The sequence below is a fragment of the Eleutherodactylus coqui genome, chromosome 12 (genome assembly GCF_035609145.1).
Source record: "Eleutherodactylus coqui strain aEleCoq1 chromosome 12, aEleCoq1.hap1, whole genome shotgun sequence".
Classification (NCBI taxonomy): Eukaryota; Metazoa; Chordata; class Amphibia; order Anura; family Eleutherodactylidae; genus Eleutherodactylus; species Eleutherodactylus coqui.
This window is the reverse complement of record NC_089848.1, coordinates 59,716,657-59,737,298: the sequence shown is the minus strand read 5'-3', so window position 1 is coordinate 59,737,298 and position 20,642 is coordinate 59,716,657. Positions and strand designations below refer to the sequence as shown.

The window sequence follows — 20,642 nt, the reverse complement described above, 5'->3', positions numbered from 1 at the left end:
GACTGCCGAGCGCTGAAGCACCTGACCACTATCCCAGCGATGATCGCTCCTATGAATTTACACAGGAGGATCATCGCTCGGTGAATAGAGGTGGAACAGGATGGAGATAGTTTCGGACCACCCACCATTTTTACAAATTCTTCGCCACTGCATTCTCTATAGGCTTCCATAGAAAGGTGGCTGCATTTGTGTATGGCCCTGTTTCCATTGACGTATATGGTTAATGTTGCTGGCAGGCATTGGTAGACTTCCATATGTGCAGATCTTGTGCCCAGCTCATGTGGCTGGCTGGGGTCCCAGCCTGGCTTAGGGCCCACTGGGGGGATTCACCTATTCCTGTGTGAGCCCTTCTGAGCCTAAATGCAGAGTTCTTTGGATCCAAGTTTCCACACCATGCCCTTTCTTGGCATTTAGCAGCAGGCACTTAGGGTGGATTCACATGTGGCATAAAATATGCCATTAACAGATCCCTTATGGAATCCGGATTTCTTACTTGAGGATTTAGATGCAGACTTGCTGCAGAAATGGTTTTCAAGTGTTATTTTAGCCAATGCAGTCTACAGCAGGAAACAGAACTAAAGGGTGGACGGCAGAGGCTTAACTTGAAGATTCAGGGCCCCAATGTAAAATCTGCAACAGGGCCCCCAACTATAATGCTTTATTCATACTACTAGGCTCCCTATATGAAGAAGATAGGCCTTATGGGCCCATTAAGGGTCCTGGGCCCGGGTGCAACCGCATCCCTTATAGTTACGCTCCCGGTTGACACCTTTTCGAATTTGTAGATTTGGTCATTTCAGTCACCCCAATTGTTACAGGTTTGTGAAATGAAGCATACAGTCAACCAATCAATCTTTATAGACAACCATTAGAAACTGAATGGGTCACCTTGAAGATTTCAGTCACGTCTAATGAGACATTATATAATAGGGTGCCGCGTTTCCAAAAACTTGCCTAGAGGTATAATTTTGAATACAGCAATCTTCACATGCACCATATACTCTACTCTTTACACACTGTACCATGCATAAAACCTCCAAGTTTTACTGAGTGCAACATGGCACACAAAGACTTCAATGGGGCTATAGTGTACCGACATATGCCTCTAACTTCATTCCACATGCATTCAAAAGAATGTTCAACTGCAAGCTTTATTATAGAGCTGTTACCCTAACAGCCTGTAATAGCAGAAGGGTACATAGATTACATTAGTTAAGATTCCAGTCTCTCGTAAATACTTTTATAATTGTCCACTTCCTACTTTATATTTAGAAGCCAATGATTTAGTCATTGACCCTACAGTATTACACTCCCGAACAGCCATTAATACTAAACCTTATTTTGCCAAGTAGATCATCATACAGTCATTACGAAGTTTTGTCGTAATAAAAGAAATGAAATTAATAGCGCTTTGGTGGCACCAGTTAGGAAATGTGATCGGGTGAATTTTCACCCAAAGTAGTGCTCTAGGGTTAAGGGTAGGAGATGTTTTGTAGCTTTAGAATGTTAAATGGGCTATTCCACGAAAATAATTTATCATCTTTTCACCCCAAGTCCAGCAGGTGAATGGAGCAGTAGTGTGCATGTATGACCACCACTCTATTAACATAACACTCGGCTATCTCTATCAGCCCCATAGAAGTGAATGGAGCGTTGACCCTGCATGTACATCATTGCTGTATTCACACAGCAGAATTGGGGCATGATGTTCTCCGTGGTTGGACTCTCGGTGATCAATCATTTATCACCTACCCTGTGGATAGGTGCTAAATTATTGTAATGGGATAACCACTAGAGATGAGCGAGCGTACTCGCTAAGGCAAACTACTCGAGTGAGTAGTGCCCTACGCGAGTACCTGCCGCTCGTCTCTAAAGATTTGGGTGCCGGCGGGGGAGAGTGGGGAGGAACGGGGGGGGGGGGGGGGAGATCTCTCTCTCACTCTCTCCCCCTGCTACTCCCTGCATACTCACGCAACTCACCGCTCTCCCTCGCCGGCACCCGAATCTTTAGAGATGAGCGAGCAGGTACTTGCATAAGGCACTACTCACTCGAGTAGTTTGCCTTAGCGAGTACGCTCGCTCATTTCTAATAACCACTTTAATGCATAATAGTTTATGTGAAAGCAAAAACATAGTCACCAAGGACTGAAGACTGTCTTTCCTCACTTTAAACTAATCATGGGTTGTCCAAGATTAGCAAAAAATATATGTTTTGGTTTTTTTTCAAAAAGAGCATCTCTCTTGTCCATTAGCTGTGTCTTGTATTGCAGCTCTGCCCCATTTACGTGAACTAGGATGAGCTGCAATATACAAGGGCCATGCTGTTTCTTAAAAAGAAATAGCAGGTTGTTTTATCTACTTTTGGACAAGCCCCTTTAAGGCTGCACTCACACAGCCTTTAATCCTCTGCTGTTTCTTTCCGTCCTTGGTTGTGTCTGAATTGCTGAAACACAGCATGCAGATGAAACCTTGAATAGAACCATTGACTTTAATTAGTCAATCGAAGACCAAAGTTTCAAGCTTCCATTTTACATGGCTTCTGTTCGTTTGGGTTATTTTATCACTCATTTTCCAAATAGGTATATTAACACTTTCCAATCCAGTTTGTATCCTGCTTTTCCTAGGGGGCTTACTCTTTTTCTGCTGTTATACAACGGCACTATCTGCTGGCTAAAGCCAGTACTGCATGAGGTGACACGTTGGATAGGCTCCTACAGCAGAGAGGCTGGCAATATACATTAAGAGAACCCCGACAGACGTCTTCCAACATCAGAGCTGTACAGCCTTAAATTATAATGTCTTTAGACATCAGACAGTGGATTGGAAAGGGTTAAATGCATTGGTGGTGTATAACGATTATGAAAGCAAATGTATAAAACTCTTAAAAATCAGGTCCAATTCACATTACACAGTTGTCACTTCAAATGCTTAGAATCGATATTGGATCTTCTTATGGTCATCTGCTTCAGTAGAGTTTCATATGGTTGGTGGGTTGATGTTGGTGTTTGGATAATGACTGAAGATAGAAAACTAAACTTTCCTGTAAACATCTTTTTCTGGCAAGACTCATACTAATTCCATCAACACACCCCTAGGGCGGTGAAGAGTTTGAGATCTTATCTTCTAAAGCTTCTAGATTGTTTTGTGAAGATTGTCTGATCCTGTGAAAAGGCCACGATGGTTCCTTTGTTGTGAACTTACGATGCCCCTAATGTATCTATCATGAAATGTCTTTTACGCCTCTTCAGATTGTAATCTGCAAAAAGTTTAGGATCCCAATGATGATGAGAAAGCATTCTGCTTTGATTTTCCAAAGATGCTTAGTACAGATTATGAAAACACAAGGAATATGACTATGGATGCATGTTTGGACCTTAATTAATATTACTCCTCTGTAGTTTACATTTCATCAAATAAAGGCACGAGTGTTGAGCAAACCAAAACGGTTGAACCCTATTTTGGGTTGAACTTTGCTAAAAGTGCCAACCTGCACCAAGGGTGGTTTGTCTAGGCCGAACCCACTAACATTCCTCCTCCTCCTTCTTCAATGTCGCTCAGCTGTTGGCACTGTTGCCTTGTAGCGCAGGGGTCCTAGATTCAAATTTGACGAAGGACAACACCTATATGGAGTATGTCTGTTTTCCTTGTGTTTGTGTGGGTGTTTCTAACTCATGCAAACATTCATTTAGATGTTGTCCTTGGTCAGATTTGAATCTAGGACCCCAGTCCTACAAGGCAACCATTGAGAGGAGGAGGAGAATGGCTTTTATGGCCCTACACTAGTTTTAGTGGTATTGGTGAAGTCCCGGTTCAAACTAATTTGGACCGAACCAAATTTTTTGCTGAAGTTTGGCAAAACCGACTTTTCCCCATTTTTAAAGATATGCTGAATGTAGAACCCATACAGAGATAATTAATAAATGAATAGAGCCAACTCGATTGATTTGAGCTTCTAATGAAGAGATGTATTAAAATTTGGAAAGAAACTGTAAATGAGATTTAGTTAGCATTATGCATATATTGCACTCAGTTGTAGATTTTGAAAAAATACCGGGGGCAAACAAAGGTATAAAGTAAAGAAGAAAGTCATATCTTTTAAATAGACACCCAATTCAGTGTTTCTGATGCGATCCCAGCCGGTCCGATCCTGAAAGTAACTTCAGCAGTCCCATGCTGTTCATCGCTCTCATGACTCCTCAGCCCTTCACCGCAGAAGCCAGGGAATAGCTGAGCAGTCACCTAAGCAATGAATGACACTTGAACGCTGCAGTCGTTTCCAGGATTGGACTAACGGGGAAGCAGAGCGGCAGTGCCGGGCCCAGAGGAACTATTTGAAAGGGGAATATGACTTTTTTTCCTTATTTTTATCTGCCCCCTGTATTTTTTTGTAAATCTAACTAAGAAAACTTTAATTTGCATTAGACTGAAAACCTGCTGATTCCTTCAGTGAAATTTGAGCGAGTAAATATTCAACATTTAACAATACTCATGAATGGTGCAATTCAAACTCTTCAAAAAAATGAGGAAATAATTACGAATTACTAAAATAAAAAGGATCACCCTTGTTTCTCTGTATATAAGAGATTGGTAGATGCACTTTAACTGGTCTTAAGTGCATAACATAGCTCCCCCGCTGAATTCCCTGACCTTGCTGACCACGATCTTAACCTCACGTAGCTTTTCCAATCTATTATTATTAACCTTGTAGTCTGTGTCTAGAAGTTGAGACCGTATGGGTCAATCAAGAGTAGAATTGCTTTTGTCTATGTAAGTATTTGGCAATATTTTGTGATCTTTACTACGTACAGTTGTAGCAAATTTTTATTTGACTCTCTGCACACTAAATGCACAGTTGCATGGTTCAAAAAAGTTGAGGAGGTCTTCAGGTTGGAGGAGTTGGCTAGTTGGAGATGAGAAATTTGTTGCATTTGGAAACCGTGGATCATGTTTAAAGCAAATACCCTAAGCATTTGATCTTGTACTTCCCTCCTTCTACACCCCCACCCTACTTATTTTAACCCTCCAGGGACCCTTGACAGGCAAAAGAGAAATTAACCTTGAAATGAAGTATATATGTTCTGAAGTATAAACATCTTCCACACTTAAAGGGGTTGTCCCGCGGCAGCAAGTGGGTCTATACACTTCTGTATGGCCATAATAATGCACTTTGTAATATACATTGTGCATTAATTATGAGCCATACAGAAGTTATTCACTTACCTGTTCCGTTGCTAACGTCCCTGTCTCTATGGTGCCGTGTAATCTTCAGCGTCTAATCGCCCGATTAGACGCGCTTGCGCAGTCCTGTCTTCTGTCTTCTGAATGGGGCCGCTCATGCCAGAGAGCGGCTCCTCATAGCTCCGCCCCGTCACGTGTGCCGATTCCTGCCAATCAGGAGGCTGGAATCAGCAATGGACCGCACAGAAGACCTGCGGTCCACCGAGGGTGAAGATCCCGGCGGCCATCTTCACAAGGTAAGTAAGAAGTCACCGGAGCGCGGGGAATCGGGTAAGTACTACCCGGTTTGTTTTTTTTTATCCCTGCATCGGGTTTGTCTCGCGCCGAACGGGGGGCTATTGAAAAAAAAAAACCCGTTTTGGCACGGGACAAGCCCTTTAAACTCATCTTTCACCTTTCACTTTTATCACAATCCACTCATCATCCTAATTCTTCTTTAACTCTTGTGTGATATTTGCTGCTAACCAGTATGTCAGACCTTTTGTGCTGCCCCACTCTCTCCCTCTTCTTTCCTTCCTTCCTTCCTTCCTTCCTTTCCTCCGTTCCTTTCCTCCCTTCCTTTCTTCCTTTCTCTTCCTTCCTTCCTTCCTTCCCTTTCCTTTCCTTTCCTTTCCCTTCCTTTATTGTTGTTTACCTTCAACAAGAAGAATACTGGCAAAAAAATAAATGCACGATTGCCACAAACATTAACTTGACTTTTCCAATGACTTTTGTTGAGTTAGGCCTCATGTCCCCGGGCACGCACAGAGTCTGTGTGTGGAATCCTGCAGCAGATTCCACCCGTGCCCATAGCCATGAGGCAAAAAAGACATTTACTCACCTGTCCGGAACGTGCTCGGGGGTCTCCTCCGTCGCGGACGGATCTTCTTTCTTCTGCACGGCGGATGTGCTTGTCACACCGGCCGGCGTGCCTCGCGCATGCACTGTGTTTTTTTTTAAAATCTCCTGCTTTCCCTTGGATCCGCGTTATGTCCAGTGTCCGCTGCGGGCGTGCCGCAGACCGGACGGCTTCCATTGACCTCAACGGAAGTCGTCCCTGCGGGATCCGCAGAAAAATGAAGCATGAGCAGATATTTAAATACCTGCAGATCCCCAATGATAGTCTATGGGCATATTGAACTGCGGATCATCCACGCGGTAACCCACATGGATTAGGATGGTTTCACATCTGCATTGGGGACTTATCAAAGAAGAATTCCACAGACAAACGGTTTCATCTGTGGACGGAACCGAACAGCACTGGACAGACCCCATTGACTATAATGGGGTCCGCCAGCTTTCCGTCCAGCTGCCCGGCTTTGGGACGGAAGAAAAAGCACTGCATGCCGAGTCTGTGATGGAACCTCCAGCCGTCTGTTCCGACTAAGATATGAAACCAGCCTTAAGCATTCATTTAAAGTTTGCTGCAGCTGTGCCTTTAACACGTCAAGTGTCCAGTTCGAGTTTGCTACTAGAGATGAGCGAGCGTACTCGGCCACGCCCCTTTTTCATCCGAGCGCCGCGATTTTCGAGTACTTCCGTACTCGGGTGAAAAGATTCGGGGGGCGCCGTGGGTGAGTGGGGGGTTGCAGCGGGGAGTGGGGGGGAGAGGGAGAGAGAGAGGGCTCCCCCCTGTTCCCCGCTGCTACCCCCCGCTCCCCCCGCCCCCCGGCGCCCCCCGAATCTTTTCACCCGAGTACGGAAGTACTCGAAAATCGCGGTGCTCGATCGAGTAATTACTCGAAACAAGTAGGTTCGCTCATCTCTATTTGCTACTTCTTCTTGTTACTGATATGTTGCAAAAAAAAAAGCTCATAAAGTTAAAGAATGTAGAGAAATAAGTGACTTTATAAGTGATTTATATGTCACGATGATTTGAAGCTCATTGTATAGCGACTTGTGATACACATAACTGTTGTAAGAAATACTGTTAGGCAGCACATAAGCCATTCTTTGCTAGCAGTACTTTGAACAGCCAAGTCCATAATTTATCCTGGACACTTCATTGTGATTAAGCTATCTGACAGCAGTAGGCCGTGGTCCGGGGCGCTCCAACATCTATCACTATAGGCAGGAGCCTGAAATGTCTACCTGTCATTGCTGACATGTTAATTGAAAGAAAGGCTTATCTAGTGTGTAACTTCATCAGTGCTGTTTGTACACGTACACGGGTGAAGGTGGTGTGCCTGCAGAAGCTCAGCTCTCTAGGAACTAGATTAGTGATGGAACAATGCAGCGATACATATCCTGTCGTTTACTCGAGACTTCTTTTTTTTTTTTCATTTCTTTCTGTAATAAAATACTTCACCTTAGGGAAATTGTCATAAAAATGAGAATTATTGTGTTTTCAATCTGAAGCTCCTGCAAGCAAGTCTGTGCGTGATTGTACTTTGTTTTCATTTTCAGAATGAATTGCACTTTTGACAACACGGATACGAAGCGCACTGTTAAATAATAGCTCCACATTCCGACAGATAGAATTACAAACCCAGCAAAGTGTTTTGCTCTCGCTGCTTACTTATCAACTCATACAACTCACACCATGTGCCATAGAAGAACATATCGGGTGCTTGCCAGGGTATAGACCTGCAAGAGTTTTTGAAAAAGGGGGGAAGAATTATTAACCCCTTAAGAGTCTGTCCTAATGTTCAGCGCAGTATCTTTAAAGGTACACTTTCACCTCCAATGAACCCCCTACCCTAAAGTAATGGGTGCATAAGAGAGGAGGGCACTGAGTTGGGAGGTGTATTTTCTATGTTTACCTTCTCCCCCCGTTCCCAAACTGTGTGCCCGTAAACCAACAGAGCGGACTAGTGAGTACGTGCACGTAGTGAAGAAGACTAAGCTTTTCCATCAGTTAACATGTCAGAAATGACCTTAGAAACTTCAGTCTCCCGCCTACAGTGATAAGTGTGTTGGTGCTCTGGACCATGGCCTGTGCCCCTTCTACTATGCGCCCATGACTTTAGTTCATAGGGCTCGTTAGAGCTGACAAAGTCCCTTTAATTATATTAGCTGAAAATGTGAACAGACCTTTAAGTGGTTATTATTTTTGCCAGCTTTTTCTATGCAGGTCTACACCCTGGTAGGTATCTTATATGTTCCTCTATGGCGCATGGAATGACTTGCTTAAGTTAATAAGTGACTAGTCCTCTTCATTCTGTCTAGTCTACTCTATGCAACAAGTGGCCGGTGTACTGGGAGATGAAAGTATAAAATGTACACTTTCCAACTCAACTTCTCTTATGCCCATTATGTTAATTTATGGGGCTCATCGCAACAGAAAGAGTCTCTTTAAAGGGGTTGTACCAAGATGAACTTTTATCTCCTATCCACTGAGACCCCCACTGATCCCGAGAATGAGAGTCATGATTCCCTTGTCCTCCTCACTTCAGGCTCGTTGCATCCGCCGCAGTGAGGAGAAAATTGAATGGAACCATGGTCGTGCATGCATGGTTCCTACTTCATTCATTTTAATGGAGCAAGCTTTCGGCTATTTCTGTCAGCACTATTGAAATCAGTGGAGCATCGGCTTTGCATGCACAGTCACATCTCCAATTATTTTGACATCACTGGGAGTGGCAGACTCCAAAATGACGAGAAAAAGGGAACATGGAACCCCCGTTCTCAGCATTGGTGGGGGTCTCAGTGGTGAGACCCCACTGATGAGGCTTTTATCACCTATTATATGGGTAGGTGATAAAACTATATCTTGGGATATAGCCATTTAAAGAATTCCCCATAAACAGTACAACCAGGCTAGGTCTTTTAATCCCCCATGCACAACAGTTAAATCATAGGCAAGCTAGCTTTGTTTTGTCGTTGACATGGGGGACCTCTGGGAGAGGGTGTATATTTGAAAAGTACTGGAACTTGGTGATGAAGTGTATAGTTATTTTATGTACTTGAACTTTCATAATTAATGTGTTCTCTGATTTTTATTAGTTTACTGAATTTCATTTTAGTAGAACCTATCATTACCAGGTCCATATAAAAACCTGCACTGTACATTTTCCATTCGGGGTTGCGAAGTGCACTGCGCATGTACGGGTAATGATTATCAATAAGGGTCATGTCTCATGTCTGTCAGGCCCAAAGGACTCAAAACAACTCCAATATATTCCGGAGCTCTGCATAAAGATTGCCACTATTCACATCAACCTATGTTCCTAGCAAGGCTTCCATCTAACTTACCAATCGCAGATACACACATGCAGTGCACAGTACGCTCAATTGCAATTAACCTATCAATAAGTTTTTGGAGTGTGATAGGTTGCTGAACTACATAGAGTAAACCCATGCAAACATGGGGAGAACATACAAACTCAATGCAGATGTTGCTCTGGGCCACATTTGAATCCAGGACAGGGGTTGGACTGTGCTAACCACTGAGCCACTGCCATGCCCTGTATCTGTCACTTTGTTCTCATAAAATCTGAGATGTGTTCCTATATAATAAAAATAAACTTCTTAGGACTGTGCTAAATGGAGGTTATGTCTACACCTCAAATAGAACATTACTGATGCTCCCAACAGCATGAGACTGCAGTACCAGATTGCAGCACTACAATCTGCCTGATGATTATCCTGCAGCTCGCCTGAAATATTTCATAATGGTGGAAGGGGTATAGGGATGGGCCAGCACTGAGAGGGTAGTTGCAGGGGAAGATTTTCTGATGGTGGCTCCATAACAGGCCTGGGCACATTCATAGGCTTGGTTGTACTGAGCCAAGAACATATGGGTCTACCATCATCACTAATGGTGTGGTGATAGGGCGAACCAAGTGTGACCATGTAGCGGAAGATAGCACTTATTTCCAAAGAACTTTGACTTGATTTGCCAGGAACGTGCAACAATATTGCCGGCGTTTCATCTCCGCATGCAGGCTCTTTTCAAGGACGGTAACACAACAGAGTCCATCAGAACTCTCAAGTGACAGGTCACTATGTGCCCTTATAGCAGTGTAACTGCACAGATGAGTCCCAGGGCTCTTCTATATTCAATCAACAAGCCCAATCTACATGCTCTGTATTTCGTTTGGTGTAGCCAAGAAGCGACATCCTCACACGTCCGGCGTGTTGAACGCGCTCCCATTTTATCTTCGCCCTCCTAACGTTACATTACCTAAGAGATCTTAGCTCTGGAACAAGCATGGTCCCCATGCATACCATTGCGCAAAGTTAGAAAAATCTTTTTTTGCCCCCGGATAGGTATTTCTGTGGACACCCTATATAAACAAATCCACCTTCCATAATCAATAACTTACATTACCTCTCCTTTGTAGGATGGTTTCTTGACAAGTTGAAGGACTCTTCCACAGACTCTTGTAAAGAAAAGTAGTTAAACATTAAATAAAAGTGAGTTTCGCCTTGACTTGCGCTGAATTGTTAATGGATGGTAGATGTATTTCTTGCTTGCATGCAGTATAAAATGGAATTTCCGTATTGATTACTTTCTTATGCATTGAATTAGATGCGGTTACTGTCCACCAGGGATTAATAATAGTTCTCAATAAGAAAAAAAACTTACAAAACTGCAGGCGTAAAAGTGTATTAATAAACAAGTGTAAAAGAGAGTACATGCATCTGGAAGCATTTGGGAAGTCTAGACAATTTAAAGATAACATTCTTATAGGAGCTGGCATGAGTATGAGGACTGTTAAGAACAAGGTTCCTGAGGAATAGAGGTGATTTCACCAAATTACTGTGGGAAGCATGAATTGTAATGACAGAAGGAAAACGTAAAGGGAAACTCAGAGGTAATTGTGCGCCACGAAATTTCATCTCTAATTTGGTAAAAACATTCAGGCTGGATTCACACGGGCGTATTTGCCCGCAATACACATTGATTTCAATGTGTTCATTCGCATGTGAGTATTTTGAGTATGCAATTCTGTCACGCAAAAAAATATGCAGTATTTTCCTGTGCATTTGTACACTCAGATAGAACATATGAAACCAATTAGGCCTCATGTCCACGGGGAAAATCAGGCCCGCTACGGATTCTCCATGGAGAATCCGTAGCGGGTCCCTCCTGTCCCGCGGACATGAGCGCTAAAAATAAGAATAAATAAGAATAAACTTACCTCTCGCACGCTCCGGATACTTCCTTCGATGCGGCGTCATCTTCTCTGCGTCGCGGCCGGATCTTCTTTCTTCGGCCTGGTGGATGCGCAGGATGACGTCGGTGATGTGCCCCGCGCATGCGCCATCCCGAAGCAAAATGATCCGGCCACGACTGAGAGAAGATGACGCGGCGGCGAAGAGAAGAAACGGAGCGGGTGAGTAAAATCTGATTTTGGTCTCCCGCGGATCCGGACGGCTTCCATAGGCTTCAATAGAAGCCCGTGGGAGCCGTCCCCGCGGGAGACCCGCATGAAAATGGAGCATGGTCCAGATTTTTTCATGCTCCATTTTTTTCTAAATCACTTTTATTGACCATCCGCGGGTATTTATCTACCCCGCGGGTGGTCAATGCATCCCTATGGGGTGCGGATCCGCGGGCAGGAGAAGAGTTAAAATCTGCTGCGGATTTTAATTCTTCTTTTGCCCGTGGACATGAGCCCTTAGGCTAATGCATTTTTTTTCCTGTGCACGTCAAATTGTGCGCCCAAAAAGTACGGTAAAACTGCAGTAGCGCACTCAAAAGGGCAGCCTCTGATGCACAAAAACTCGATGTAAATGCACATACAAATACACATATGCTCATGTGAATTCGGCCTTATTAAAAAGTGGTCTGTCATCATTCTGGTGGGAGTTAAAAGGAAACAAATCTGTGTCCATCTATAACCTGATCACAAGAATGGAAGTCAAGTCTGCTATCCCTGTACAAATGGAGCAGCAGTCAAGCATGTTTGCCATTGCTCCATTCTTCTATATGGGACTTCCAAAGTCAAACCAAGTACAACGATCAGCCATTTTCAACAGTGCTATACTGATAAATGGAGCGGCAGCGCATAGGCTCATCCACCACTGCATTTATATGAGGTGATGCCGAACCCCCATTCTCATGATCGGTGGGGGTTAGAATGGTTGTACCCCATCAATCAGACACTTATCATCTATCCTGTGGGACTTGTTAATATTTTGGGATAATCTCTTTTAAGGGTTTCAGCATGTTTTCTAACTGTGTTGCTACAAAAAGTAGACTGCTTCGTACATTGCGCATTTTCCCTGGTTGGTACTGCAGGCTGAGTCCTATTGAAGTGAATGGGAGGCAGCCTGTAGTACCAACCCAGGCTACTGCGTAATGCATGGAGCTGTCTGCTTCCTGCAGCAATACAGCTAGAAGTTGGACAACCCACTTAAGGTCTAGTAGGTTATTTGCAAATCAATCCATAAGAAATAGACCTTAGTTACAAATTATTGAAAATTACTGAATTCAATATCAGTTTCAAATGGAGTTGTCTCCTGCTGGCTCTTCAGTTCTATACTTGTGTAAGAGCCTGGGCGCATCAGAAGATTCTTTGTTGCTAATGCACTAACGGTCAGAGTTTTGGAACATCTCCATTTTTCCAGTTGACATTAACACAGTGCAAGTCCAGTAAATAACGTGAAATGGTTCAAAGTTTCAAAAGTAAAAGAAAACAAAATTATTATGAAATTTTAACCTGAAATGCAACCATCATCTGAAGGGAACAGATTAAGGACAGCTGCTCATCAACACAGAGAGCAAATTATGGTTTGAAAATGGATGCAAACTATTCTAAAGGCCCATTTAGACCCAACGATTTTTGCTCAAAATTTGCTCAAAGCCGTCTTTTGAGCGAGAATCGTTGGGTCTAAACGGGCAGCCATCGTGCAGTTTTCGTTAACAAGTCATTCATCGTTGTCTTTAAGCAAGCTGAAAGACAACAATGAGCCTTATCAGTGCCGCGCGCTGAGTTCTCAGCGGGATACCGTTGATACTATTATTTCAGCTGGTATCCCGCTCAGGAGAACACAGCAGGAGCATGAAGAAGACAGTGCTCCAGCTGTGTTCCTCATACCCAACTCGAAGCACTCAGCTGTATACCAGCTGAGCGCTCCATGAATACAGCAGGAGTATGCAGAAGATGGCGCTCTGGCTGTGTTCTGCATACCCCGCTCAGAGTGCTCAGCTGTATACCAGCTTTGCGCTCCGTAAACACAGCTGGAGTATGCAGAAGACAGTGCTGCAGCTGTGTTCTGTATACTCTGCTCAGAGCGCTCAGCTGTATATCACTTGTGCGCTCCGTGAACACAGCAGGAGTATGCAGAAGACAGCAGTGCAGCTGTGTTCTGCATATCCCGCTCAGAGTGCTCAGCTGGATACCAGCTGAGCGCTCCGAGAAGACAAGAGCTGTATGCAGAAGATAGCGGTCCCGCTTGTCTTCTGAATACAGCGTGAGCCTTCATTTACACACTTATGCAAAGTGAAAGCTCAAAACTGTCACTCAAACTGCCGATCATCTTGCCAGGTAAATGCACACAACGATTATCGCTCAAAAGATGTCTTTTGAGTGATTATCTTTCCTTCCAAATGGGCCTTTACAGGTGTCTCATCTTTTGTAGTTTACTTTCAAACCCTCTGATTCTGTATAACTAGTGCTAGAACAGACTGCATTAGTATACCCTTTAGGGCAGGATTTGCACTGTTTTGATTTTCTGGACAGAGCACATTGCTACCCCAATGGCAAGAAAAAGGTAATTAAACAAAGAAGACAGACAGACAATTATACCCCTTAGAATTGTAGGTCTGTCCTACAGAGAAATTGCACGTGTTTGATAGTCAACAGCTGCCGTGATTGGCGCCTCACAACACAAAAAATCTTTAAACGTAGCTTAATGCAGCAAAAAATGAACATGTTTCCATTTCAGGTGTGAAAAGAAGACGTCTATCTGCAGGTTTGGCAGGTAGAGTAACAGTAAGACAGCCACTGCTAAGATTGCAAAATAAAAAAAAAGACTTGCCTGGCCAAGTAGAACTTTCATTGGACTACTGCAGAGTAGAAGAAGGTCTAATGGACTGATCAATCTAAATTTGATATCTTTGGTACATCATACAGGGTTTTTGTATACTGTCGAGTAGGTGAAAGGATGGTTCCTCAGTGTGTGACACCAACTGTCAAACATGGAGGAAGAAGTATGATGGTCTGGGGCTTTTTCATTGGATCCAGAGTTGGCAACTTGCACAGCGTGCCACACTATGGGAAAAAAGGGCTACCACAGCATTATAATAAGCCAAGCAATACCCTCTGGTGTCCGCCTAGTTGGTCAGGGGTTCATATTACAGCAACACAATGATCCAAAACATACTTCTAGGTCATGTCAAAACTACTTAGGACAAGAAGCTGGTAGGCTTCAAAGAACGGAATGGCTTGCATAGGTTCCAGAGTTAAACCCAGCTTAGCTTGTTTAGGATGAACTTGATAGAAGGTGAAAGCAAAGCAACCTACAAGTGCAGCACATTTGTGAGAACTTCTGCAACAATGTTGGGAAGAAATTTCTGAACAATATCTGAATGCAAATGTAGAAAATATGCTTTGATGATGTAAAGCTGATTTATCAGTTGGAGGTGGCTAGTCCTGAAAAGTTAAAAATCTAGATTTAATTTGGTGAAACAAAATGAATCCATTATTTATATTCATCTTAACTTGTTTATTTGTTCTTTGCTTTCATTTCAAAGTACATTTGAGACATTAAACTGTGTAAACATCAATAAAAACCGGGAAAAAATTAGGTGTTCTAAAACTTTTGAACGGTAGTGGGGGTCACTCCTACCCTGAAACTAGTAGACTTTTGTAGCATGTTCTATTTAATAATTGTAGCAGAATATCTAGAGAATGATGGTAAATCAAGCAATGAGACATTAGGGTTTTAACATTGGAGTGTGGTATAACTAATAGAGCATTTCTCTTTTCTTTAAACAATGTTTTATAAGCTAAACCTGAGTGTTACATCGACTTCAAATCTCTGCTGAATTGTAGATTATTCCCTATAATTTAAGAATCTGTTTTACACCCATTGACATCAATAATTGGCTCACAATGTGACAACCTTGCCCCTTCACATGTCCTAAGCAGGCACAGAGACATCTAAGCATTATTCCATTGTGAGAACCCTAGCAAATAAGTCACCTTACTTTATTTTTACCATGGTGTGGCTGGTGGAGGGTTGTGAGTTTGGGATGGCATGTCGGCATCGCCCCCAGACCTTGCAATACGTCATGTTGACATGTGTCTATCAGCAATGGTCAGCAATGTGCTGCTGTACCCGCTCCTTGCCTTTGTAACGTACAATGAGCGGGTATAGCAGCACACAAAAGAAACACCCAAAAGGGCGAGGTGGATAAACTGCAAGCCACAGTGAGAGTCCGAACCACAAGACTCTAATAGCAGTTTGAATGTAATTGAGTTTAGTGGCTTGCTTACTTTTTATTCTGACCATGGATTAATAAAGCTTTCTGCAACTTTTTTATGAAGAAATCGATTTTCTGCTCATGCTGCCATTATACTCAATTACATTCATACTCCTTGCCTTTGAGTGGTTAATTGACTAGCTGAGATAAGTTGCTGCTCAACCAGTCAGTTTCTATTGTTTAGTTGTATATATTTCAGTGTCACCCCACATTTGACACTATTCCCTGTCACCATCTAAGGAAAATCAGTATTGCCCCAGGGGTCGTCCTCATCTGGGCGATTGCCCTACCTATAGGTAGCGTTTTCTTGTATTAGTAGATTTAGGGTTCGATTCCCTGTTTTCCTTTTTGATGTTTCCTTATTTAAATTTGGGTCATCCGTGTTTACATTCTATGTGTATATCTGTCCCTTTAGGACATAACCATTACATCCGGATCAGACATAATCTCTTACTTATAGATCAATCGGAGCGGCCAAAATTAATTTTAAAGTATTGTTTAGAATCACATTCTAAAGGAACCCCAACTCTTAAAATACTATTAACCATTTTTAGAGAAAAGATGGATAGATATGAGAGTTTTGCACGTATAAATGTATATGCACAGGATATCTGTTTTTATCCACATCCATTCAAGTCTGTGTAGTGCTTGAAGGGTTAATATACCATGTAACATTTTACTATGTGTGGGCACAAACAAGAAGATCATATTGAAATAATTTGAACTTCCTCTAAAACCATTCCATACATTTATTATATTATCCAGGCTGTCCCCGCAGGCACCTTATCTGCTCCTCATCGGATTCATCAATACATGGAGCTATTTTAAATATCCACAGATCATTCTATCACTTTGTAGAGTCACACATAATGCTTTTATTATAGGAATATAGTTCATGTAAATTGCTTATACATTGTATTGTTGGCTTGTGGGCTTTTCTTATGTTTAGAACTATAACTTTGATCATTATTATTCTTTGCTGTGTAATATTGGTGCATATTAGCCATGTTTGCTCTGGCATTACAGGGGTATTCTACATGCATTCATCATTTCCAGGGGTGTTTTTAGGTTAAATCCATGCATGAGCAAATCTGTGGTTGATTGCACAGCAAACTCCACTTGTGTTCCATGCAGATTTCATCTTATGCAATTAAAAGTTAAAATCCATAATTAAAGGGAACCTGCCATCAACGAAAAACACCATAAACTAAGTTATGGTGCTTATAGTTTAGATGGTGCGGAGTCAGAGGAGCCTCTTTGCATACTCAACCGATCCCCGCTCCTGTGTTGTCCCCTGCAAAGTTAGCATGCTTGATTCTTTTTTCAGAAGGTACTTCTAGTTGATGACAGGTTCCCTTTAAAAAGCCACTCTAGCATTCCAGCGCCAAAATATTGGTTATTGTCCTGGATCTCTGCAAATCCAATTTAGTTATGTCTCATTGAGTCCTTACAGTAAAGTCAGTTACATCTGGTTCTCCATTTAAGTTAATAGCCGCTGCTAAGATGTGCAGAAGTTGGTAAATAAAAAGCTAAAGTGTCACAGAAGCCACAATGTGAGCATATTACAGTATATTATCCCATGCTGCTATTATAGCATTGCATGGGAACTCTGTGCTATGGTATGCTAGGCACCATGCCATCATGTGATATTACATTAAATGCTTGCAGTGGGATGAAACATCAAATGAGAACCCTGAGGCTTGTATCTATTTCTCTTTTTGTCAGTTTGGTTAGGAGATTCTAAGGCATATACTTGCAGATAGATTACAATGTAATCCTTTATCAGACAATAAAATGATAGTTTGTAATTAGAGATGAGCGAGCACGCTCGGTTAAAGGGGTTGTCCCGCGCCGAAACGTTTTTTTTTTTTTTTCAACCCCCCCCCCCCCCCCCCCCCCCCCGTTCGGCGCGAGACAACCCCGATGCAGGGACCTAAAGAAAGCTTACCGGAGCGCTTACCTTAATCCCCGCGCTCCGGTGACTTCTATACTTACCGGTGAAGATGGCCGCCGGGATCCTCTTCCTCCGTGGACCGCAGCTCTTCTGTGCGGTCCATTGCCGATTCCAGCCTCCTGATTGGCTGGAATCGGCACGTGACGGGGCGGAGCTACACGGAGCTACACGGAGCCCCATAGAGAACAGGAGAAGACCCGGACTGCGCAAGCGCGGCTAATTTGGCCATCAGAGGCCGAAAATTAGTCCGAAACCATGGAGACGAGGACGCCAGCAACGGAGCAGGTAAGTATAAAACTTTTTATAACTTCTGTATGGCTCATAATTAATGCACAATGTACATTACAAAGTGCATTATTATGGCCATACAGAAGTGTATAGACCCACTTGCTGCCGCGGGACAACCCCTTTAAGGCAGATACTCAAGCGAGCATCGCTCGTCCGAGCAAATGCGCGGGAGAGCGGCGGGGAGAGTGAGAGAGATGTCTCTCTTCCCCCCCCCCCCCTCCCGCTCACCACTGCCGCCCCCCGCATTTGCTGGGACGACTATGCAGTTAATCAAGAAGAGCAATGCTCGCTCAAGTATCTGCCTTAACGGAGCGTGCTCACTCATCTCTATTTGTAATATACATGAATCTAAATATTACATATTCAGCATAGTTTGTCTGATATCTTCAGGACATTATAGTCGTACTTTGCTAATACACTGCATTAAAAATTGGTTTACGAGTACTAATGTTGGGGGTCACAGCTGCAGATGGAGATGTGCTCTGTATGTAACCTTTATGATTCATAGGATATCCATGTATGCTAATGCAGAAGGGTCCAAGTAGGAAGTCTGCTAGAAAGCGAATGTAGACTCACTTTGCCACACGCTGATTTGGTTTTAGGCTGAATCTGCAGGCAGCACTTGGGGAAGCCGGGTTTTCACTCTTTACCCCTCCAATTGGGATTTGGTCTGCGCTATAGGGCCCCCATGCCATTACTCGCAGAAGTAGTTTCAGGCATGCTACCTGAGGTTGTGAACACAGGTGTAACCAGTAGACAAGCTAAGGTCAGGGCAGGCAACATATACATAGAAATATATTGAAACGGAAGACTTTAGATTTCAATCCATTTCTCGATTTTCCATTCCCATTCCATTTTTTATGCAGGAACAATAACACAGACTGTTGCGTTTTTGTTTCCAGTTCAAAAAACAAACAAAAATTGATTCTTTTTGTATACTGTAGTCAGTGAAAGACTGAAAAAAGGATCATTTTCATGTTTTTTCTTTCCACTTTTTTTTTTTGCTAAACTGGATCCATCCGAGTGCAATTTGCAAATATACAAGTGTAGGTTCAGAGAATGCGGAATTGAAATTTGTGCTAATTTTTGCTACATTTGTTGCCTCTTTACTTCACTGTATTGAATTCATGATGCTGTATTTTATAAGATTGAAATAGTTTAAATGAAGTAAATACAATGTTGCCAAACAAGAGAAATGGATACAAATCAGATGTTACAGATTTTTGGCTTGTGTTCCTTGCAGTCTGGAAAATGTAACATGTAAGTTATTGGTCACTGACTGCTTAGAAGAACTGTTCTCTATTATTATAACCCACAGTCCTGTGATAATAGGAGAGCAATGAATGGAGTGTGTATAGGGAGAGCTATAGCACTAAACATAGGTCAAAATATCAGGTATCTCAAGAGGGAGTTTGACATGTGATACAATGCACAGCACTTGTATATATCGTCTGTGATACTCAGCCTGTTTTCTTTCCGTTCTGTCTAGGCCTGTCCCGGGCTCTCTTTCCTCACTACTGCATCTCCACAACAGACAGCGACAACCCATGCCTGCCTCTATGCCTGGCACACTGCCCAACCCTACCATGCCTGGATCCTCTGCTGTGTTGATGCCTGTGAGTTATTAGGTTATTTGCAATAACTATAACTGATGTTGCTGTATGAGCTCTAATGTTATGTCAAACTTGTTTTATCCATTTTTACCTTTTTGTATTTCGCCTTTTAACCTGATTTCTTGTTGGAAGTCTGAGCGGTTTGTGATAATTGCTGCAGCGTGGGTCAGATGGCAGCTATTGCAATTCGTATGTCCTTAGAATGAACTTGTTTCAAGACGACAATTGCACTAAACTGATTGGACGAATGGATATGTATGTAGGTAGCGTAATGAGATGACTACACTGGATGACTACTATTATAGTGTGTGCGTGCTTAAAGCGGCTATCCAAAAATATAACGTTATACCCTATCTATAATTTTATGATTTGTGGGGTCACACTGCTGGGACCCCTACCGATTTGGAGAACAGGGATTCAGTGTCCCCTTCTTCTCATCGCTGTGGGGTTGCTTCTCTCACCCGCAGTGAGGTCAAACTGAATAGAGTGCTGGCCACACATGCGCGGCTGCTGCTCCATTCATTTCAATGGGGCTGACGAAAATTTGCAAGCACTTGGTCTCAGCCTATCTCCAACAGACCCTTTTAAAGTGAATGGAGTGGCAACCTCCTCATTACCTGGAGTGTGGTAAGCCCGCAGTGAAGAGGAGGGGGAACAAGGGATCCCCATTCTCCGGATCAGTGGTGGTCTCAATGTTGAGAATTTTTTCTGTTGTCTAGCACTATTCTGCGGATACTGGATAACTTTAGATTTTGGGATAACCCCTTTAAATTAATAAAATTTATAATACTAAACTTATTAATTAATAAAACTGCTAGAATAAAGAGTTACAAGTCACTTGTATATATAGAGATACAAATCAGAATTGCTCGTTGTGCAGTGGAATGTATCAATAAAGGATAGAAGGTAAAAATTCACTCACCCGGTGCATGGTGGGTTAACCCTGGCTAGGGAGATCCCACCGGTAGTCCAAGTATGCATTTAGATAGTCCTTTTTCCGTGCTTCAGTGGGTCTGGGGAGACATCTAGGGGTCACCAAAAAGCTACCTGGATAACCAGGAGCTCTCAAAAAGTATTCAGTAGTAGTTAGAAAAAAGGTGCTCCGCGCTCAGCACGGACTAGAAAAGGTTGTAAATACCACCCATGAATCACGATGCTCCGTGGGCAGGATAAGGTTGTAAATAAATTGCTT

The 20,642-nt window shown here is 42.8% G+C and overlaps 1 protein-coding gene across 4 annotated transcripts in view; it reads left to right on the top strand.

Moving 5' to 3' along the window:
• Nucleotides 1–20,642, top strand: part of CREB5 (cAMP responsive element binding protein 5) — a 426,900-nt gene that overhangs the window by 306,868 nt on the left and 99,390 nt on the right. For all 4 annotated transcript variants that reach the window (XM_066585646.1, XM_066585645.1, XM_066585648.1 and 1 more), the window contains one exon: nt 19,327–19,453. In XM_066585646.1, the coding sequence (XP_066441743.1) occupies nt 19,327–19,453 (127 nt within the window). The remainder of the gene's footprint in view (nt 1–19,326; nt 19,454–20,642) is intronic.